This window comes from Fundulus heteroclitus, chromosome 17, assembly GCF_011125445.2.
Source record: "Fundulus heteroclitus isolate FHET01 chromosome 17, MU-UCD_Fhet_4.1, whole genome shotgun sequence".
NCBI classification, from domain to species: domain Eukaryota; kingdom Metazoa; phylum Chordata; class Actinopteri; order Cyprinodontiformes; family Fundulidae; genus Fundulus; species Fundulus heteroclitus.
The window spans coordinates 9611063-9634894 of record NC_046377.1 but is presented as its reverse complement, the minus strand read 5'-3'; the positions used below and the strand labels follow the sequence as shown (position 1 = coordinate 9634894).

General features: G+C 38.4%; 1 protein-coding gene across 2 annotated transcripts in view; it reads right to left on the bottom strand.

Annotated features, from left to right (window-relative positions):
* The window catches only part of ccdc146 (coiled-coil domain containing 146), a 55940-nt gene that overhangs the window by 16491 nt on the left and 15617 nt on the right, over window positions 1-23832 (bottom strand). For both annotated transcript variants that reach the window (XM_036148872.1, XM_036148873.1), the window contains exons 8-17: window positions 23257-23484; window positions 23036-23125; window positions 20581-20680; window positions 17511-17603; window positions 16535-16699; window positions 16233-16321; window positions 14084-14248; window positions 12854-12929; window positions 12187-12335; window positions 11847-12075 (exon numbers count right to left, since the gene is read on the bottom strand). In XM_036148872.1, the coding sequence (XP_036004765.1) occupies window positions 11847-12075; window positions 12187-12335; window positions 12854-12929; window positions 14084-14248; window positions 16233-16321; window positions 16535-16699; window positions 17511-17603; window positions 20581-20680; window positions 23036-23125; window positions 23257-23484 (1384 nt within the window). The remainder of the gene's footprint in view (window positions 1-11846; window positions 12076-12186; window positions 12336-12853; window positions 12930-14083; window positions 14249-16232; window positions 16322-16534; window positions 16700-17510; window positions 17604-20580; window positions 20681-23035; window positions 23126-23256; window positions 23485-23832) is intronic.

Here is a 23832-nt window from a genome sequence, read left to right as displayed (position 1 = left end):
GCAGCTGAACAAGGGAGACCAAGTGACACAAAATGACCTGAACTGGAACACAAAGAAACTATCAACCAAGGAAAAGTTAAACTGTAATAATTCTTAAATGAACAAAGAGGACCAAAATAAAAAGAAAGTGAACACAAAAGCATGAACTACAAGGGCAAGACATAAAGAACATAGCAACATAGAAATGACTTTCTCATAGTACCTTCAGAAGGTATGAAAATGCCAGAAAACAACATAAGAGGATCTCTTTTCCTTAAAGACATTTTGGTAAGATATTAACAGAGCCCAGTTTGTTGAGTAACAGCCAGTTTTTCCAAGTCCACAAAATAACAAGAACAGAAGAAAAAAAATATGATGGAAAAACAACTATCAGGAATAATAATAATAATTTTGTGATGAATAATAATAATAATAATAATAATAATAATAATAATAATAATAATAATAATTCAGTCCAAACTTCATATTTTAAGGTTTTATTCAAACATGAGTAGCTCAGGGCAATCCCAAACGATTGGAATATATAAACAAGACCCACATAGCATAGCATGCATGCAAAACCACCAAAGTATAGATTTTCAAGAATGCTGTTAGTATGAAATAAGAATTCCCCAACCCCTTAAACCTATATTGTCTCATTCCAGCAAAAAAATAATCAACTGAAGAGCCCGTTTTATTGGATGACGAAAATGGAAAGAGTTCAGCTCTGCTTCCTTTCTAAGCACATAAAAAGGAATAAATCAGCCCACAGCTAATTCACGTTAATGTTGCCTCATTGCATATAAATTTATGACGTTCTAAACAGAAAAGTATATGAAACTGAGATGATCAAGGAGCCAAGGAAAAGGACATTAGTAGAAAACAGCAAACTTAGAAAAAAAAAAAGATCCAGGGAGAAAATATCTGACAACAGAGGAAGACTAAAAAGATCCAGGCAAGAGGCAGGGATAAAGGCAAAAGTGAGAAGAAGAGATCAATCAGACAGTAAAGAGACGAGAGAAGATGAACAACAGGCTGCCTTTCTATTTAGCAATACAGAATTTTGCACCGGTGCGGGTTAAGTGATCAATCTCTGTTCACGCTGAAGGGCAAAGACAAAAAAGCTGTGCAACAAAGGCAGCCGACAGCGAACAGACTGAAAAGCAATGCTCAAAGAACACGCAGACAGAGGCAGATGAAGCCGGAGAATAGAAAAGTTTGTATTAAGGGCAACAACCAGACGGAAAAGGAAGGAAGAGAATATGAAAACAACAGATGCAAGAAAACAGGGCTATCTGCAGTTCACACTGAGAATAGGGCAACTGAAGCTTGTTAGTGACTGCGTCTGTCTGGCATTCATCATTGTGAAGTCAAAATTATGCAACAAATCATGCAAAACCAATTTCCAACGAACATGCAAATGCAGGTTTTAGAATACATGGTAATTATTCAAATAACTCCCAATATTTTTGCATACTTTCTTCCATTTCAGAGGGAGATAAAACCCTTTCGGGGACATCCCTGCAGAGTTGGGCACAACGAGACTCAGTCGGGCATCACGGAAAGAAAAGGCACTTGTTTGTTTTACAGTGGCTGTCTCTCTTGCATGCAGAATGCTGAAAACTCACAGTTTTTAGTTGTTTGAGTTGAGAAGTCTCTGGTTCCACAATAAAAGAAAAATGGTTTAGGATATTAAAAAAAAAATGCTTTGTAAATCCCTAACTTTTCATTACCATGAGCAAACGAACCACTTTATTTATACCACTGGTATATAAATAAAGTCCAACCTTCTTAGGGCAGTGTGTAGGAACGTGTTGGCACATTTACTTCCAGCTACCAGCTTACTCTGCTCCTACCTTTTGCTGTTTGAACATAAATAGATGTAGCCAAACCTGCAGAGATTTGTTCTGAACCACATGGTAAATAAATAATGACTCTTACATTTTCCCTCCTCTGTACCCAACCTTTCAGTTCAGCATTACCATCACCTCTTGAAACCACAGAGCACATGCTGAGGCATCAGCTCCCCTGCAAATAAACCACACAGAGGGGAGTGCAAGGATAAATTTCAGTAGCATTTTGTTTTTGCAGAAGAAAAAGCCTTTCCTCAACGCCATGTGCCTAAAAACTTTAAAAGAATGTTACGCTATCAATTGGACACAGTTGTAGCTAGAAACTGGCTACTGAACTGAAGAGCCTGTTTTAATATATCTAAATCAGCCAATCACATGGCAGCAACCCAATGCATTTAGGCATGTAGACATGGTCAAGATGACCTGCTGCAGTTCAAACTGGGCATCAGAATGGGGAAGAAAGGTGATTTAAGTGAGTTTGAACGGGGCGTGGTTGTTGGTGCCAGACGGACTGGTCTGAGTATTTGAAAAACTGCTGATCTACTGGGATTTTAACACACAACCATCTCTAGGGTTTATGGAGAGAGAATATCCAGTTATAATCCAGTCAAGGTTTGACCCCGTACATTGTGTTTTCATTATTTTTCCTAATGCCAAAAGTCCAAGAATGCCAGACTTTGTTTTAAAGAATCTACATTTAGTACTGAAATGGTGAATTCAGGTTTCGTAAGGATGAAAACGGGGAAATTTTGTATAAGCTTGTTTTAGTGCATTCTTTTCTGAAAATCAAGCAAAGTTCCAAAAGAATGGAGACCTTTGATAAAAAGTTAATTGCAGGGGGAAACATATAAAGAAGTTCAGAAAGTGGCAGACCGCAATGCAACAGCACATCGTGTAGCTTGGTGGCTTAGACATCACAATATAAGGACGTTTCTCATACTATGGTATTGTGCTTATTTATCCCAGAGAAGGGGATAAATAAGCAGATCAGTCTGAATACATCAAAGTACTTAAATATGTAGTGTTGAAGAGGAAATATGGGGCACCATTTCAAAAAACTTACACAGTCAAAAATTAACGGCAATATTTTGGGTTATTTAGCCTGTCAGAGAAAAAAATATAAGGGTTCATTTTTCAAAGTCATATTTTCACTACGTCATTCATACAGTTATAAATGCCACAGTCCCACATTAAATATTTAGTTTGTAAACTAAATATGTAGCTTGAAAATATAATTAGCAATATTTAGCTAACTAACTATTTATGTTCTACCCAATTATTTAGTTTTGAAATTAAATGTTTCGTATGTGAAAAAAACAATTTAGTTCCATACTAAATATTTAGTCAGCAGGCTAAATATTTAGCTCGGACATTTAGTTTCTAAACTAATTATTTAGCTCAGACTTAAATTAAATATTTAATTTGGGACTAAATATTTAATTTCTAAAGTTTGTATTCACTCAGTAAACCAAATATTTAGCTTGCTAACTAAATATCTAAGTTTCAAGCTAAATATTCAGTTGGAACTCTGACATTTATAAATATATTAATGACATGGTAAAAACAGTGACTTTTACTAAATGAACCCCAATTTTTTATCTTATGACAGGCTAAATAACCCAAAACATTGCTGTTGATTTTTTACCATGTAACTTTACAAAGGGCACCCCATGAGGAAATACCTTTGAAAATTATGTTTCAACAAGACAAAGACCCCACTTTTTTTGCTTGTAGCAATCTTTATACATGGGCTAGGCCCACTCCTGTGCTCTGATCCAATAGAAAACGTGAAGGTGATGTAAGAAATGTATTTTCTGAAGCAAAATCAGAATAGACAGAGAAGTTGCACATTGTAATACATTCAACCTGGGCTGGGATACCCCGTTCACAGGTGCCAAAGGTTATGTAATACAGGGCGGATGCAGTTTCCAGAAAAAGCGGTTAGGTTAAAATTAAATCTTCAAGTAGTTTCTTCTGTTTGTACAGTAAATGTTTGAGCCAGTAAAAGTAAAAAAAAAAAAAACAAAAAACAAATATTACTAAACTATTAATTTTCCCTCACTTCTGTAGATGAGAAACAAATAACACTTGTTTCTCTAATGCGGTGCATTCCCAATGCATTGGAAACACTGCACATTGTATTTAAAACCAGTAAATAATAAATAAATAATCCAAGGTAGGAATTGCTGTTATTATGATTTTGAACTATATGACTATCTTATCTGCTAGTATTTCAACCTCAACTGTGTGTGACAACTGAGGGATGTATTATCAACCTTTTTTTTTTACTCTGTTCTGTAGCTTTTAATGATGCTTAACTTCTTTAGTTCATCAACAGCCAGAATAAGACCCACATGTGGTTAGATCTGATTGATGTGTGTTCCATCTTCACTCAACCCCCCTCCCCAAATCACTTAAACAGTTGATGATGGATGGCATACAGAGTGTCTCCCCCAACCTCTCTCTCTTTTCTTTGCACTTGCATCAATCTTCTTTTCTCTACAGTTCCATCACTTGTATCCTTTTTATCCCCATCCTATTGACGTCTGTCTCCTTGTATTCACCCGTCTTTGTGTCGCTGTTCTGCCCGCCTGCCTCCTTGTTTTCTTCATCCGACAGTTACAAATCATAGCTGGGTTTTTGGTTCGTGGGTGCTGTAAAACATTGTGGCTGTGACAGCTTCTACGTAGCGTTTTAGTTTGCATTCCATTTGCATAATTTCAGTTCAGTTGGTAGTTAACATGATGGCTTAAAAAGCCACACAATGGGATGGTACACTGGATGTGCCATCATAAACATGAATAACCACTTTATTCATTAACCACATCCCAAACTCAAGTAATTAAAATCCTCATAAGAAATATAAGTAAAGAAAAGAAGGGACTGATTATTAAAGCAGATAGGTCACACATGCACCAAATACTGTATACATTCTAATGAATATGGACATGCAATAAATAGATCAATAAATTAAATGTCTTGCTGAAGGAATTAATGTCAACACTTAACTTGGTCAACCCTCAAACCGCAGTATAATTAAATTTTGTGGTCAGACGATTCACAATTTCCCAAACGTGTTTAAAATCAATGAATATTAAAGCAATATTAACCTTGATTTATGATAATACGGTCTCAACTGTAAATGTGTCATAAAGCTGTTTATCTCAGATGTTTTGACTAAGATAAAACTAGCCCAAAATCATTGGTTAGTACAGTGTTATACACATACCTAAAGCTATTTTCTATTGTCTAGGGTGGCAATAGAAAGAAGGGGGCATGCAAGGTCCAAAAAAAAGGAAGTCTTATTCATATGTTACATGTACCCTGAGGACATTCATGGATGTACTTAGGGCATTGCTGTCACTCAGACTATATAAAATGAGTATGAGGGGTGGGTGCTCTCTCAGCCACCCCTCATACTCCTGAACAGGGTGTATGAGGGGTCCCTGGGTCCCCTACCAGAGGCCTGGAAGCTTGAGGATTCTTCTTACCTGAGCCCCTCTAACTATAAGCTTTCCCAAAAAGGAAACTTTTAAGCCTAATATGTGTAAATCTTTCCTTTTACACTTTAAATTGTCTTGTGACTGAAAACTGCTTTCTAAACAAACTTGCCTTGTCTTTCCTTTTAATTCTCATCAGAGCTCTTCCTGCAGTGTTTCTGAACACGCTGAAGGCATTTAACAAATTAATTGGACCTCCTGAAAGCAAAATATGCCATACAGAAAAGTGATACAACATTAAGCGATGAGTAACCGTCAACTGTAGACCTCACTGTAAGCATCTGTGCATCTCATGGAAGGAAAAGAAACATGTGAATCTAGTAAAAAAAAGTTAACAAATCCAGTTAGTTAACTGTGTTGGGTTGTTGTTCTGATCTGACAAGCATTGTGAAACAAGCCTTCTCGATTTCACTTCTGATGCTTTTCAAGCTCCTGGTCAGATGGAGTCTATCTGTGGAAAGTTTGCATGTTCTTCTTGTACTTGCATTTGTTTTCTGCGGGGGCTCCTTCTTGCCTCCCAGAGTCCAAAGGCTTGCATATTAAATTAATCTGGCAATCCCTGCTGAGGTGTCAGTGTGAGTAGGTGTGAGCGAGAGAGAGCGTGCATAACGGTCTGAGTTAGACCCGTGATGGAGCGCTCAGATGGCACAGCACAAACACAACCCTGAGCAGCATAAATATAGTTTCAATTAATTTCTCTTTTATTTGTCAGGAGTCCATTCAAAGCAAAGCTGGGTTATTATGCAGTCTAGAAAATTAATCAGTTTGATTTAATCACTTTCTAAATCTGGATAAGCATTATCCCTTTTCCCTCATCCAATTACCCAAAAGTAAAAACATCGTAAATTTCTAAAAAAAATTGTAAAGATTACATCTTTTAGCTTTGATTTGACACAGTGCAACTTGTGATTTTGTCACATATCCTTGATTATTTTGGTTTTCATGTTACTGAGAGACTAAATTGGGTCTGGTTTGGATGCCAATTTTTAGATTTTACAGGCAAACAAAAAAAAAGGGGTATCATAGATCACTGTTACATAAAAATCCAGACAGAAAAAGTATGGAAACTTTAAATGCAAAATTTGTTGGAACACCAAAATTCATCTTGAGCAACTTCACTGTTAGTTAAATCCAACTCAGTTCATTCAAAATAAGTTCCAGTCCAAGCTAAACAGAACACAAATTTGTTTAACTCACCGCAGAAATACAGACGGGATCAATTCAATTGATTGATTCAAGATCAATGAATCCAATTAAGTCAGAATAAAATATCAGATTCAAATCAATAAAAAAACATGAATCCCTAAGGAAACCTAAAGATTGCAGCAAGCCTTCCCATTGGCAGTTATACCTATTGAGCAAAATGGGGGGGAACTACATTACTTGGCAACATTTGTGAAATTAAATGTTGCCAAATTTCAGTATGTAGATGTGAAAAGCCAGTTAGGGGGAATATCCCAAAATACTTGTAGCAAAAGGTGCTTCCACAACATATTGATTCAGGGGGAACTGAATATAAATACATGTCACAGTTTTCAGAACATTTTGTGATAAATAAATAAATAATAATGATAATAATCTCTGTTAATTATACACTACTTTGTGTCTGTGTACAACATGGAATCCCAATGGAATACACTGCTATACCTTTGCTCTGACAGAGGACACACAACTCGAAAAGATTCAGTTGGGCTGGAATACTTTTATTCTTGTATATAAAATCTGAGTTAAAACCTAAAGGTTTCATTTATAAAGCCAGAGGTGCTTCTGATTGGCTGTCTCGAAAGATACACATTTGCCCTACATCTTAAAACTTCAAAGATACGCTTTGCTGTTTATGCCACAATTCACAGAGGGTTTCCCCTGTGGCAATAACTTCCAGACAGGTTGGACAAAGATTTAAGGGAGGAACAAACAAACAATATGACTCACCGCCACGGGGACACTGCAGTCTGTCAGTAGCCCCACCTTCAAATAAATCTCCCTCCATTAATGACTGTGTGTATGTGTGTGTAAGTCCGACGCTCTTTGCAACACTGTGAAGCAGCAGCGGAGTTTAACTAGTCGTTAGGTGACATTTTAGCAAAATTTAGCCGCCACCGACGCTGCAAAGCTCTCCCAGAGTGCACCTGTAGTAGATGTCAACGCGCCAGAATCTCGTAAACAGGCAGTAAATCCAGAGTCAGACAACAGCCTCTGTTTATTTTGCAGCAATTAAAATTCCTCAGAGTAATGAAAGCCTCAGAGTGTATTGAACTTCAATAGTATAACAGATGGCCCAATTTATCTTTGTCAAAATTTCCCATCAAAGGGAGGGGGGGTCCATCTGCAACGAACAGATAAACTGGTCACAGATGAATACAAATAGACAATATATATGATAAATCGACGGCAATGCAGTTGCATGGAGATTGAATCCGTATAGAGACTGAATGGGGCTGGCAAGCCTCCTGCAAAAAGGACAGAAATCCATGATTCACTTTTGGGACCCGGGGGAACCAGGCGGTTGTACGAGGGAAGGGTGTGATTGAGAAAATGATTTGCTGTTTACACACAGAAGAGAAGGAGAAATATTAAACGACTGGATGGCGGTATGGCCAGAGCAAACGGTTGATGAATGGGTGGACAAAACATGGGAGGGATAAAATACTAAGGCGTCAAATATACAGTACCACAAAAGTATTTACACCCCGTAAGTTTTTTTTAACATTTTGTTGCGTTACAACTGCAAACTTAAGTGTATTTGATCAGGATGATGTGTGTTAGACTAAAACAAAGTAGTGTATAATTGTGAATTCTGAACTCTGGGATTGCTTTAATGCTGGAAGGCGACCATCCAACCCCAGACTCAAGTCTTCTGCAGTTTGTAACAGTCTTTCCAGAATTGCATTGTATTTAGCTTCCCATCAAGACTGACTGGCTTGTAAAACAAATCTGAGTTGAAAAAAAAAATCCACACAGCCTAATGCTGCCAGCCCCCTGTTTCGGTCTCATCGGACCAATCACCTTTTTGCAGCGTCCATTTATTTGCTGTACCCACTCCATGACCTGTGGCCCATTCCAAGTGGGACTTCTTGGGGCTTTCTTTCAACAATGTATGTCTTGTCAGTCAAGCCTAAAGACTCTCCAACCTGTGAAGTGGATACCTGCCGGTCCTTCAAGGTTATAATGTTCTTTGTAGCTGTTTTTCTGATTAATGCTCTCATGACCCGTTTAGTCCCGTTTAGGTGGACAGCCATGTTTTAATAGCTTTGCTTTTTTTTCCAAAACTCTTCTTTCGTCGCATGGTGAACTGAACAGTGCTCTTAGACGTTCACATTCTATGCAGGGTGTACCCTGAATAGCTCCGCAGCTCTACTCGTGATCTATCTGCTGTGTTCTTCAGGCTTTATGGCGCTGTTTGTTCACTAATCTTTAACAAACCCCTCGAGGCCTCCACAGAACAGCTAGATTTGTTTCGGAGAATAAATTAAGCACAGATGGGTTAACTGCATTAATTAGTGATGTCTGAAGGTAACTGGTTGCCCTTGATTTTATTTAAACATACCAGAGTAGAGGGAGCTGAATATTAATGCATTATTTTCTTTCAAATAAGCAACATAAGCTACTTTTGAGCCAATCAATTACATAACCTCCAATAAAACATATTGAATGTTGTTAATTTAACAGCAGCTTTACCACAATCTTATGATAAATTTAGGGGATTCTTCTTCTTAAGATGATGGAGTCCAATCGATCTGAGATTTATTTTTAACTTAGGACTAAGGCAGTGGACTAATTAACCAGGTGGCATTGAAGATCCTGAGGGCCAGTTTATCTGAAACAAGAAAAAAAAAAAAAAAAAAAAATTGACCGCGAGGACTCTGTTATAGGAGCAAGGTCGCTGCAGTGAAAAGTAAAATAGGTTTGCAAAGATAAAGTTACTTACACTTGAGTACAAGCCTCATTGAAAATAGGGACATCTGTGTAAAAGCAGCAAAAATGACTCGGGATGGAAAAAAATAAAAATAAAGCAAAAATAGATGACACCAATATGGCCGGTTGTAGCAAATAATAAACAGCAGAAGGAGGAAACAGATGGAGGGGAAAAAAAAGGGTGTGTCTTTCAAAACAGCAGCACATGGTGAAGTCAGTTCCCGCTCTGCGTTCATCCAAAGAGCAAAATACTGGCAAATGAGTTATCTGGTCCCACCCGGTCAGTCTCATCCAAAAGCAGCAGCACGCCCCAATCCCACGACGGAAACATTGGGAAGACAGCTTGTTGTGTCTCCGAGTGTGTTTGTGTGGTTATCTAATATCTCTCTGCGTCTGTAATTCCACTGCAAACTTGGACGACTGTGTTGTGATTTATTCATGTGTGTGTCTTGGCCGCCCCGTGGGAATCTTGTGGCCCAGTCCGTGATTGTTTGGGTTTATCCCTCTTGGCTTAAATCTTAATCCTGTGCTTCACATCCACCTCTGTCTTGAGCTTTGTTAGCGAGTTCGCTTTCTGCTTCTTTTCAAAACCACAAAAAGGCAGCAGCAGTCAATCAAAAGTCAGCTCTGACTGAAAAAACCAAAGCCATTCGAATGAGCATGCGCTTGATCAGTTAATAATTATTGGTAAATATTTGACGATCTGAACATATTCAACAGGCCAAAAGCAAAGAGAAGTCTGCTGAATAAATGATTTCACAAAATGACTGTTCCTGTTCTTCTTGAGCAAAATCCACACAAACCAAATTTTGTATTTGAGTGAGTCAGATTATGGGACGGATCATTTTGCCACACTTTACGATCTGTCTGTATAACAAAAGGGTCCATCTCTTTTTGATTTAGAGACACGTTTAAAATAAGTCTAGATGCTGTAGGTGAAGAGCCTGCAGCTGTCTGTGAGTTACTCTTCTCCCTTTTTTTCCAGTTTAGTGGTTGTTGCAGGGAATCATATATAGACTGCACAGCACTCCCCACTTTTACTGGCAGTTGAGCAGAAAGACTTACAATTTTTTATATATAAATACCTGGAATGTTTAGAAATTAAGTTACAAATAGTGGCATCCTGTTTTTTTTTTAGGCTGATTAAAATACCTAGCCACTTTTAATTTGTAATCTACAACTTCCTGTTTCCTGTATGGCATGATACAAACAGACATTACTATTAGCAACTCTATAAGGAAACCAAAGAGAAGATGCTATTCCTGTTGTACAGATGTAAGTTGGTCTTTAATTCAGGGGATGGGCGCAGAAAAATAGCTACTTACCTAAAGTTGCCAATATCTACACTAAGAGCAAAAACTAAAAGATTAAAACAACTGGAAATGTGACAAACAGGCTAATAAGAAATAGATTTATATATTTATCCCCACTCACAATGATGATGGTAAGGTGTGTTAAAATAAAGCACAAACATGTAAATAAATGCAGAGATTACTGTGCCTAGACAGGTACTTTTGAGTCATCAACGTATGTTTCACTCTGTTATGCACAACATTCTTGAAGCTATTGTCTTGTTTTAAAACAGTGCGAGATCAGTTTTTTCCACCTACGTCAAACAAGGGAACCGGAACTGAAAAAGAAATCTGATTGTCGGACTCCGACAAAAAATGCACTTATTCTCTGTCACTGGTCAGTTGGGGCATGACGCACGCCTAAGACAATTAAGGCCATCAATCTAACAGTCATGTTTTTGGAATGTGGGAGGAAGTCAGAAAACTCGGCAAACCCCACGTGCAGAAAAACCCCGAACTGGAATTTTAATCCTGGACCTTCTTGCTACAAGAGTGCCACCAACTGCGCCACTGTGCAGAAGGTTAACAAAAAAAAAAAAGCTTGTGCAGCGTGATGTTAGAGTATCTGAATCACTGTGTTTAGTGTGGCTGCTCAAAACGAATCAATCTCATGAATGTGTCCTGTAGGCTGAACAACTGAAAACAAAATCTATAAACCTGTCTTTAGGTAACAACCTCTGATTTGATAGTTTCCTTTGGACTCTCCACCATTCTAAAAACCCTAAATTAGTTTTCAGGAAAATCCAAGGTTTAACAATAATAGTCGACTTCTATCAAGAGCCTAAAGTGGTGACTAATGGAGACAAACTGCAGAAATGCCAGTCACCAGGAAAGACTCCCTGAAAAGATAATCACCCATTTCAGAACAATCTTCATTATTTGAACACGCCAAGAAGCACCAATTCACAGGTTTGACTGAACCCTGATAGGATTCTAAATCTAAAAATCTGAAGAGCATCCAGAACAACTGCTGGTCATCCTCATGTCAGTATCCCGCTTGCACAATCCTCCCCCAATTAGATGCGTTATATGCACAGCCTTAATATTACCAACACATCTAAAATTCTTATTTATTACGATAAATGGAGGCCCAAACACCCAAGCCTGAGCAAAACCACACACAGACACAGTTTCCTCTTTGCTGTCCTTAAAAAAGGCTTCTTACCCCAAAGACCGGTTTTATTGATTTAACTGGATTAGAGGCCATGCCACTGTTTTACATTGCTATGCATACACATTTTTCCTACCTCGATCTGCAGCACGATGATCTCCTCCTCCAGTTTCCTCTTCAGGGACACCTCCCTCGTCTTCAGGTCGATTAGCCTTTTCTCCTCATTAATCTCCATCTGCAGTTCTCTCATGTCCTTCTCTATGGTCTCCGTTGCCATGTTGCCGTTAGTGATGGCTGCCTCCAGGTTCTTCGTCTGCTCATAATAGTTCGACAAAACTTTGTCCTGTTCCAAGAGCCGTATCCCCCTGTATACAAAAGAAACAACAACATCGTAAAGTTTCACAGTTTACGGAGGGTGAATCTTCTACCTGCACACGCGAGAGAGCTTGGGAAGAAAAATATAATTAGAAACCTACAGAAATTTGCGCCTGTGTGTGGCATTCTCGTGGCTTTCCTTAACTCCCAGAAGGATCCCCTCTTGGAACTCGATCCTTTGAGTGATATTCATTAGCTCCTGTTTGTTGTCTTCATACTGTTGACTGATCTGGTGCTGTTTCCAGGTTAACTAGAACATATAAATCAGAAAAAAAACTGTTTTGGCCCTTAAATGTACACCCATGTGAAGCAATTATTAAGTAATCTACATTGTGTAATGAATATACTTTAATAAATAATACAGGGAAACAAATTGTTAAAGCACTTTTCGCATGATGTAGGAATTTAGTTTAAAACCAGAGGGGTTGAGATTGTTGTGGAGACTGGAGAGAAGTCCATAAACTCTTATAAACTGCCCTGTGTGTGATAAACTGTTTGCAAGCCTCATAAGAAGCACAGATAAACACTTGATCTGCAGTTGCCTGGGATTCCTATAAAACAGTCCAAAAAACAAAATAAAAAAAAGAATCGTAAGAACCTCCAACAGAAGGTTGGTTCTCATTTACTAAAGAAATGCCTTGATGCATCACCAGGAAATGCCCAAAGTTTTTCTATTCTCTCGTTAGTGTGAATCTCAATATTTTGTTTTCAACAGGTGATGCAGCTCCAATGTTTCCCCCCCATATTTTTTAGCGTAAGTGTGCAGACCTTGGAGATCTCATTATGTAGCCTCTCCCTCATTTTGGAGCTACTGGAGATTTTCATACGAGCCTTTGTTAGTAACCTGGAATAAACATGCAAAAAACATATTAAACAGTGCATACCTGTTGAACGTTTTTTCAAATTTGCATTTCATCAGGATTATTTGTTATAGACAAACACAAGTTACTGCAAAAATGTAAGCGGAAAGTGAAAGCAATACATTTCTGTGCCATTTAAAATCTGCCTGCATTAACAATAGAGTAACCAGCCTAAATAAAATCCAATGAAACACAATTGCCCTAGGAAGTAGCCTAATTGTGTGCAACAGCATAAATTGAGCTGTTCTGCGAAGGCCTCAGAGTTTGTTTTTTTATATATAGAACATAAGTGACTCATGAAGACCATTGAATACAGAAAAAGCTGTGGTAACATCTTATGCTTGTTTTATAAGACAATATCAAAAGCTTGTGCATCATCTGAAAGTAAAATGTGCTTGGCAATTAAACATCACCTTTTTAAGACTGGTAAGAAAATCACTATGGAAGGAAGTGTGTTATAAACACACCATTCCTATAGTAAAACAGTAGTGATGGCATCATATCATGGCAATGCTTTTCCTCAGCAGAGATAGGGAAGCTGATGAAAGTTGATGACATCGATGGAGGTAAATCTAGGAAGGAAAACAGCCTGGACAAAAGTTTTAAGGGTGGGGTGGAGTTTCACCTTCCAGAAAGGAAATACACAATCGGAGCTATGATGGAATGGTTTTGATCAGTCCTAAATCCAATTTGGAATTTGCAGGAAGATCCACTATTTTGCAAGTAGAAGTTAGTTAGTAAGTGCCTCTAGGTTTGCTTAACTAGTCAAAATTTGCACCTACAATTTCAGTAAAAAAGGATTGCTGCAAAGAAATGAGTCAGGGGAGCTCAATGCAAATGCACATTTCAGGTTTGTATTTACAATAACAAAAAAAGGCCTTTATTTCACTGTATAATTATTGATTACTTTGTTTTGTGTCTTTACCATCATGCACTAATTAAATCCGTTTGTACCGTAACTAACCGTGTAAACATTTTAGGAGGTATGGGTACTTTTGCAACCATTAATACAAGCTGACAATTGTTGCACAAAAAGTTTGTCAAAGTTGTACATTTGAAACTTTTCTTGATCAAATTCATAATGACCGTATACAAAGGCTATGTAAGTGTAAGCCCCAGCTCAAACACATTAACACACCTGTCCTTGCTCTCAGCAATAGAGCGCTGGATTTCCATCTCGTTTCCAAGGATGTTTAGTTGCTCCGTCAATTCTGAGTGTGTCTGCGAGGCAATCTGCTTCAGCCTCACGTACTTATTCTTCTCTTTCATGAACTTATCACAGAGTTTTGAAAACTGTGATATTCTGCAGGGCAAAAAAAAAAAAAAAAAAAGAAATGGAAAAAAAATCAACAATGTTTCACAAAGAATCTGTCCATGTCAAGAACAACATTGCAGTGTGTGTGTGTGTATTACAAGATTTTCAAAACGTGAACGAATCATAGTTTTAACAGCTTTTAATTCATAGCAGTTTTGGCATGTCACCAACAGTAGTTATAATAATTATTGTGTTTAAAGTAAATAAATGTATGAAGCGTAAAGAAAATAAAAAAGTGAATATAAAACATATAAAACATCATACAGGACATCTGAAAATTAAGCCAAAAAAATGTCCAAAAGCCTTGACGTTGCATACAGAACACCAAAGTCAGGGATCAGAGCATTATGCAATGGCTGCCTAAGAGGACAGTGGTGATACCAAATCCTCAGCTCATATCTGAGTCCATAAGGTAAATATTTCTATGATGATTTATTCAGTGAGCAGGAGGAATTCAGGGGAAAGGTTAGCTGAAACCAGCAGCTTACAAACCCAAACTGGCACCCTATCTAGGGATTTGAAAAGCAACTTCTGGTGAGCTCAGTCTGCGTGTAACTCGCCAAAGTGGTGATTTACCATGTTTGGAAAAAAATAAACACTAAAAACTGTCAGTAAGGAGGCGTTGACATCCTGATGTAGATGGGCCTCAATGCTCAATTTTCTCCCAAACTGTAAATGTCACCTGCATTAAACAAACCATATATTTTCAAAAGGACGGAGCAGCGAATGGAAGCAGCTGAAAATCTCACATTTACAAACATAACTGGTCTGTATTTTATTCATGAGAGTTATAACTCCACCACAATAATGTAGCTATCAAAAAAATGTCCTTAACCGTGAGACAACTCTAACTCTGAGAATCTCATGTTGTATGACGCTAAAAAAAAAAAGTCCCTAAAAGCTAATGCTAGACATTTGGTGGATGTAAGGGAAATCCACATGATGATGTACAATCTGTCAGTCATTTGGCTCAGACACTGAGGAAAACAAACATGTTGCTGTGGCAACTTGTTATCCTGGAAAAAGAAGCGTGGCTGTCAACTCAAACTAATCAAAGGACAGATTATTTTTGCACATGAAAGGCGTTTGGGGAATTCGAGCAGTCAGTTTTCTTCCCCCACTTTCCATGTTACCAATGAGATGACGCCCATCCATTAAACATTTCTATCAGAAAATTGTGTTTTTGTAAACAAAACAATCTTTTCCGTTTACAGCAACAGTTGCCCTCCTGCTGTCACAATAAGCTTGCCATCAGCCATTTATGCACGTGCCTCCTTATTCTGAACAGCTGAGCGATCAAAAATTGTTTTTGTGTCAGAAAAGTGTCTCTTTGAATGAAAGCATTTGTTGTAGACTTTCAAGATTTATGTGTCTTCTGGCTCTAAAATATGATTACATTTAGCCTTTAAAATATTCATAGCATCTTGTGAAAAATGAGAGGTGGAACCACTGATAAAGGAAAGCTCCTGAATTTAAATAAGAATGTTTCTGAGCGCTTAAAAAGAAACGTTTGGCAGTGAGGCAAAATACCATCAAAGCAATCTTGATTTCAAATTCATTACAAACAATCAGTGGATCATAAAATAGTTTTTTTTTTGTTTGTTTTTTACACAAATGACAGTTCATGCAGGGTGACCGTTCAGTCAATTTCAATTTAAAATTCATGTATGACGCGAGGTGTGAACAGCGATTGCTAAATGAGAGAACCACGAGAGGATAAACAAATTTTTAATTATCCTCCAGCTGGGTTTTTTGCTTTTGGCAGGATTTATTCCGCGTGGAGTGCAACAGCATCAGTATGTAGTCAGCGCGCCGTGACCTTAATGAATGCGTCAGAGAAGCCTGTTGTTAAGCTGCGGGGCGTTGGAGGAGTCGGTACACCCAAGTATGACCAATTAGCAGGACATGCTTTTCCTCGGCAACGTCACCCTTATCCAGACGCACGCCATGAATAAAGAAACGAAAACACCACCTGCGCTGAAGCACCTCATTGAGCTCGTTGTGGTCCATGATGATCAGCTCTTTCTCACTAAGCTCCTGCTGGATGCGCTCGCTCAGCTGCTGTGGGTGGATTTCAGAAGTTAAAACTCCGGCATCATCACTTCTTCGTGGGCTTATTTATGCAGTCTGAGTTGCCAGACCTCACTTTGCCTCCGAGCTGCACATTCTTCAATATAATTCAAAACAGTACCCATTCTGACACTTAGAATAGATTAATAAAACTAAACAATGAGGGTGTCCAATCGATTTAAATGTGTCTGTGTGAGCTAGTACCTGTGCCTTAAGCCATTCGTGGTGCTTATTGCCCCTCTCCTGTGCTTTGATCTGTCTTAGACATCTGAGGTGATGGAGTTCTTCTCTGAGGTGATTGGACTCCCTCTGCAGCTCTTGAATCATCCCGGACTGGTGCTTGTTCTGGGTTTCCTCTGCAGCCATAACCTGGTTGGGAACGCACTTCTCCGGTGAAACATCTTAGGAAAATTTTAAAGAAATTGCGGGGCAAGGGTAGATAAACCCATCAATGGAGGGATGAAAGAAAACGCATTCTAAAATTAATCATTAAAAGGTCATTGAGGCCTCATGGAACGTGCAAACAGGAAGATAAGATAAGAGCTTCCTTCCTTTTCCCGCTATGGGAACATTTGGTGTGTGACACTGGGAAAGAAACAGCTACACACAAGGAAGGAGAGAAGAGAGAAAGACAGAATACATGTACAGAAAGAAGAAATGATGGACACAGAAAGAAGGAAAGAAATAAGGGAAAAGGAAGAAAGGAGAGATAGAAGGGAGAAAGGAATGAAGGAAAGAAATTACAAAAGATAGGTAGGACACAAGGAGGAAAAAAGTTCAATGACACAAAAAGGAAGGAAACAGGAAATAAAGGTGAAAGGGGGAAAGGAAAAAGAACAGAAGGACACAGAAAGGGAAGATAGAAAGATAGAAGGCAAGCAAGAAATATTCCAAGCCTTTATGTCTTATAATTTTAATTATAAGAACAAACAAAGACAAACAAAATCCAAAATCCAGTGTGTCAGAAAACCACTGTAAAAAAGTGAGATATTGGGAACCAATGGTGTCAAACCCTACTCCACTAATTGACTCAAAACACCAGCAAATGTTTCCTGGTTACCTCTCTATACCGATCCAGTCAGAAACACTGAAATGAAACTCCACATCCTTCCAGACTGTGCAGGAACCCTGGATAAAGCAGAACCTGCTCTAGGCTGCTGTTAGAAGAACACATTCCCACCTCCTTTTCAAAGCTGGCTTTGAGAGCGTCTAGCTCCTTCTCAAGCTTCCTCCTTTGCTGAGCGCTGGCCTCTCGTTCGGGAACGGCATCCAGCTGAATATTCAGAACAGAGCACAGAGGAAATCAAACGCCTGTTTAAATTTTCATCTGAACACAAGATCATTTCATCAGCTTAAAGTCGGCCCTGGATCTCAGCAGCTTTGAATAGAATGTGCTTTCATTAGGTTAAGTGTCTTGATGATGCAGTGACATTCTCATCCCAGTTTTAATCTGGGCATATTGTCTTTACACACTGTTACCTTGATCCTAATGTAATGAGCCGTAGTGCAGCGCATTTTGAGTGGGTGAACCCATTCGGAAAGAATGGGATAATAATACCAAATGTAAGCTTTTTTGTTTGTTGTTGTTTTGATTTAAACAAGACGATCCAACACCACAATTTTGTTTCGGCCACAGAAAGAGCTTAATAAAAAAAGTGCATAATGCGAAAACAATACATTGAACATATTAGAGCCATTAATCACAGACGAATACATTTCTGTGGTAACCCCACAGATTCCTCTAGTCTAAACCATTATCACAAACAAATTTTATTGCGAGAAACCGCTCACGTGAAAGGCAATGATGGGAAAACTGACTAAATTATTCTGTGCGGCAGATTTGTTTTCTGTTTTGCAGAACTGTGAAGTCCCCATTGAGTCATTCTGATTTCCTTTGCTTTCAGTTTGTGCGTGCGAGATGTGCTGATGCAGTTCCAGTTGAGCCTGGTTCTCCTCCTTTCTTCCTTCATTCTATTTAAAAATCTGTACAGAACAATAAAATGACGGGAAGGATGGGAGATTTTCAAAGCCCTATGGTGAAATTCACAAATCATTTTATGGGGTGATAATTTGCTCAATGATCTACATAGCTAAATATTTCTGCTCTTGATTCAAAATCCTAGAAAACTTCCCTTAGTTGCATCCAAAAACCAAAAACCAGTGACTTCAGCAAATGACATTGTGTGCTTTTTTAAATTTAGCTATTTGTTTAAAGGTTAGAGGTTCAACATGTACCTCAAAGGGACAGATTCTCAGTTGGACTTTGAACACCACATGAACATGCTTTGGTCTAAAGCATGGGTCTGCAACCTGTGGCTCCGAAGCAGCATATGGCTTTTAAAACCCTCCACTGTGACTTTTAATGACTTTGGCTAAAAATTAACAAGAATTAACAAGAATGCTTTCAAGATTATAGCTACAACTTTTTCATCAAAACAATACATTTTTCAATAATAATACATCTACAGAATGTCAAGAGTGGTGCAGAAAAAAATGATTTTTTTTAATGAGAAAATAAATATATAGTATAGAAATAATTGTTTTGTAAATTCTAACTGGTCCAAAATATACAAATATTAACCTGTGGTTTTGATGCCAAAGTCGACACCAATTATTTTGCATTAATAGAAATAGTAGGCTGAAGTCACGTGAGAGGGGGCTCAAGTTGTTTCCAGATCGTAGTAACTCCAAGATAACACTGAGAAATGGTTTCTTCTCAGCGTTATATTTCCCAGATTCCAGTGGATCAAAAAATAAGAGAAACGAGAGTCAAGCTTTTGAGCGTTGGTGCCAAATTAAGGAAGCAAAGGGGCGCAGGAGCCACATGGAGGTTGCTGCTTTCTTACTGAACAGGTAAGTCAAATGTTAACGCTGACCATTATGCTAATGCTACCGGACCTGGCAGCTGGCTGGCAAACAGTACAGTTAAAGGTTGGAACAAGAACAGGTGAAAATGAATGTGCCACCTACTGGCTGGGAGTAGTTAGACTTGTAGCCATCTGCTTTAAAATGTAAATACAATACAGAAAAGAAAAAAAAACACTAGCATGAGATCAGTCTTAACACACTGCAGACAGCAGGAATATATATTTTAAGATTATGTTAAGAGTCACGCTGATCGGGGCAAAAATCCGGCTAAAAATCCTGCCATGTGAACCAGCCTAAGAAAGTATATATTTTTTGTCAATAAGTTGCAAACTGCATGCTTTTTTCATTTTTGTGTAATTTTCTATCAAATTTGAATGTATTTTAAAAAAGTATTAAACCTAAAAATAAAACTGTTCTTTCATTTAAAATGCAAACAAATTTCCTCAAGTAGGTATTTCGAAAGCAAATTAATTTGTTTCATAGGGCCTTTTTACCCAACAACATTTTCTGGTGAAAGCTTAATTTTTGTTTGCCTTTGTGCTGTTCTTTTACGCAACAACGATGAATGTTTTCACCGACAAAAGCACAGCTTGAAAACAGGTTCCAGGATGTAGTGGTTCGAAAATGTCCAGGTTTCCATTGTGTAAACAGGAAAAAGGCAATGGGACATAAATGAGTAGAAATTAATGCACAACACACAACATTAAGGCTGCCTACAATTTTAAAAACCAAAGAAGAACATACAAAAAAAAATGGGAATTACAGCGTTTTCTCTACTGTTGCTGTGTAGACGGAGCTGGTCATTCGAACGTTGTCATGTAAAGGTGTCAACAGAAATGGGGGAAAAAAAAGTTAAAATATTCAATATTTCGTTGTCATGTAAACAGGACCAATCGTAACTTTTCTGGCTCTGAACAAAGTTTACTTAGCTGGACTGAAAGCTAAAATGGCACACACGGTTGTGAAGGTTGCTAACCTCTGATCTAAACAGTTTCATTGCAGTGTAGGTTGTACATTTAAGTTTGCCGTCATCAGAAAAAATTTTTCTCCTTCAGGATTGCCCTCTATCACTATCCACACATCTTCCCATCAGATTTGCTTTCCCTACTGAAAAAAGAAACCCAAAAACATTCCAACGGCATGATGCTGCCTCTACCATGCTTCATAGTGAGGACATTGTGTTCAGGGTGACATGTTCCGTAGATTTATTTGCACAAAGCCTCTTCTTCTGACTGCATGTCGAGCACAACCAGAACTTCGCATTGATTTCTTCCTCCCTCTCTTCCATAAAGGCTATATTTGTTGAAAGCAAATACAAGACTGCACTATGCAAATGTTTTAACTATGCAAAAAATCAATCAATAAGTAAACACTTCACAAACCACTTGCGCTTGTATCTCCTTGTAGGCAGATTGTGTGCACACTAGCTGCTCAGTGGCCATGGCTACTGCATGCTCCATCCTTTTGAGGGCCTCCATCTGCCTGAGGACAAACAACAGAGCCGTTGAAATATTTATTATATCTATCATGAGACTCTACTTTCTTCATCTTACCGCAAGAATTCTTTATCGACAAATTCACAAGCTAATGCTGTTCAAGGATTACAGCTAAATGGAAGTTTAAAAAAATGCCATTCTACCCCTCATTACATTTGGTTAAAGAGCAGAAACCTGCTTAAATTTATTTTGCTTTGACTGGATGACAAATAATCAAGTCCGTGGTAGGTGCCTTGCTCCACTTTTCATTCCCCTTGAAGTTTTTCCACACTGTATCGCATTGCAACACATTTTATGTGTCGTGTCGGGATTTCATGTATAAAACTTACACAAGCTAGTGTGGCGATGCAAAGAGGAAGGAAAAGACAATTTTTATTTTTATTTTACCTAACAGGAATTTGAAACATGCTGCACAGATTTATGTTCAGACTCTCACCGCCGTTGGCTGCAGTAACAGCTGCAAGTATTTTGGGAGTTTGTTGATAAAAGCTTCGCACATGTGTCTCTTTGCACAATAGCTAAAGCTCTGTCACGCTGGATGAAGAGCATCCAATAGCAGTTTTTCAGTCTAGCCACTGACTTAACTGGATTTATGCATGGACTTTGACTAGGCCATTCCTACAAATGCACTTTGGTCTAAACCCTTCCCATCATTGTATGTCAATGGTTGTTCCTATCAACTCTAACCAGCTTCCCTGTGTCTACTGAAGAAAAGCATTCACACAGCATGATGTTGCCACCATCGAGGTTCAATCGATTGATGAAACTAATTTGTTTGCATCCTCACACTAACAAGTTCCAAGAGGAGCATCACAGTTTATTTCTCATTTCCAGAAAGGTTAGTGTCTTCTTATTCGAGTCTTACATTTTCTCTTACTCTACTGCTGCTGCTAACCTGAACTCTCAGTTTTCAGAGCTTCCACTGTGTTTCTGTGGGGGTTTTCCCTAACTCACACCAGCTGCAATATTTTATTAAATCTCTGCAAATGTACTTTATGTTCAGCTGAATTTTTGGGTCCCCTGGTCTGGTATGTTACACACCTGATGTCTTCAGTCCCTCCAGAGTTACCGCAGTGCTTTAGGCTGCTTCTCTAATTATTGCTCTCTTTACCTGGGCTGTCAGTTTAGGTGGGTGAACATGCCTCGGTGGGTTTGTAGTTGCGCCATTACTCTGTTTATGGGTGATGGATAGAACGGGTCTCGGTGAGATTTTCAAAGCGTGCGATATTGTTTTATGATCGAACTCTGCTTTAAACGTCTCAACAATTTGATCCCTTACCTGTCTGCTTTGTTCCTTGGTCTTTATAATGCTGTTTGTTCATTAATGTTATCCAACATGCCTCCAAGGCCTCCACAAAGCAACTGTGATTTCACACACACTCACACACAGCCTAAAACTATTGCCTAAGCAAATAACTACTAAAGATTTCACAAAATTTTATTTTGGGACATCAGATTACAATGTTGCATCGTAGAGTAGTGGATAGCATCATTTCCTTGCAGCGAGAAGGTCCTAGGTATGATTTTTGTCTTTGGGGATTTTTGCATGTTCTCCATATGCATTTTTGGGTTCTATCCAGGAACTGTGGTTTAGTCCCACCCTCCAGAAACATTACAGTAAGGTTAATTGCTTTCTAAACTGCCCTTAGAAGTGAAAGTGTTTATATGGTTATTTGTTCTGTGTGTCTATGTGTTGCCTGGTGATTGACTGGTTCCAAGGTTTACTCCGTCTCTTGCCCAATGACTACTTGAGATGGGCACTACTCCACCAGTAAACCTGCAAGGATTAGCAGGACTAGCAAATGGACCGACATTTTAAAGGATTATGGATACCTATGCATGACACTGCTGATTTTAATAGTAAAAAATAAAATAAAAATCGGAGAGCTTTTTGCCATTTATGCACAATTATACAAAACTTAGTACTGATCCATCGCTTCAAATACTAATAGAATACATAGAGGTCTGTGGCTGTAATTTTAGATAATTGTCAAAAAGTTATAAGAAAGTTGTAAGGAAGAAAAACTTTTGCAAGGCCATGCAGTCAGACATTGTTTTGCTTTTCTACTTTTGTAGAGTTAACTATATTACCAGCCTGGTAGTTACTGTGCAAATGTGTTTGTTATGCTAATGTCATTAACTTAAGAAAGAAATGCCAGGTACACAAAATAGCCTTTTAGGCTTTGTATTCAATGGTCGACATTAACTCCCTTTCATGTTGACTTAGAGCTGTGAAACTTTGCAAACTCTATAAATGTACAAGGGAAAAATACGCCAAAGGAATCCAAGAAGAGTTCTAAGAAGTCTTTACATGTTCTGAAGAATGAGATGAACCCGGTACCTATTTTTCTTTCTGAGCTGCACAGATCGGCTGTTGTATAGCTGTTTTCTGTCAGTCATGAGGTTCTGTAGCTTCATTTCCAAAATACCCCTGGATGTGAAAAACAAAATAAACAAAACAATTTAAAACTTAAAACAACGCACGGAAAGTAAAGCATTGCATTTAAGTAAACACACTCAGCATTACTCATTTTTCCAGCTTAAAATAAAAAGAGATTGCACCTGCTGCCCATGATTTCAGCCGACTCCTCCCTGCAGATCTCCTGCTCCTTCATTAGACGTCTGTTTTCCTTCTGATGCGCCTCTATTTGGGCCCTGAGCCTCTCCACTTCCTGCATCGCCTCGCCGCGCATCACCTCCAGGGACTGATTACGCTCATTCACACTACTCATCTGATGCTTAGTTTCGGAAAGCTCCAAGTTGAGGGATTCCATCTTCTTCATTCCGACGCTGGTATTTATTTAGGGAGATGACAATAAACACAACAAGTTTCATCTAATTCTTTGAGTAGGTCTCGCAAAAGTGCATATTGTAAAAGTTAACAGCTTGTGCAAAATAACCACAGAACTATTACTTATAATGCTCACAATGACAGCTCCACGGCCTTGCTTCAAAGCCAAATATGAATTTAGAACCAGAAAACAAATGATTAATGCCTAAGACACATGGTGGAAATATAGTTTCAGCCTTGTGACATCTTGTGTGATTCAGCTTTTGCTTTAGCTTATTGCCAACGGTTAGACAAACATGTCTGAGATGCAATGTTTTTGTGAAACAGTCTGAGAAGCAAGGAAAGAA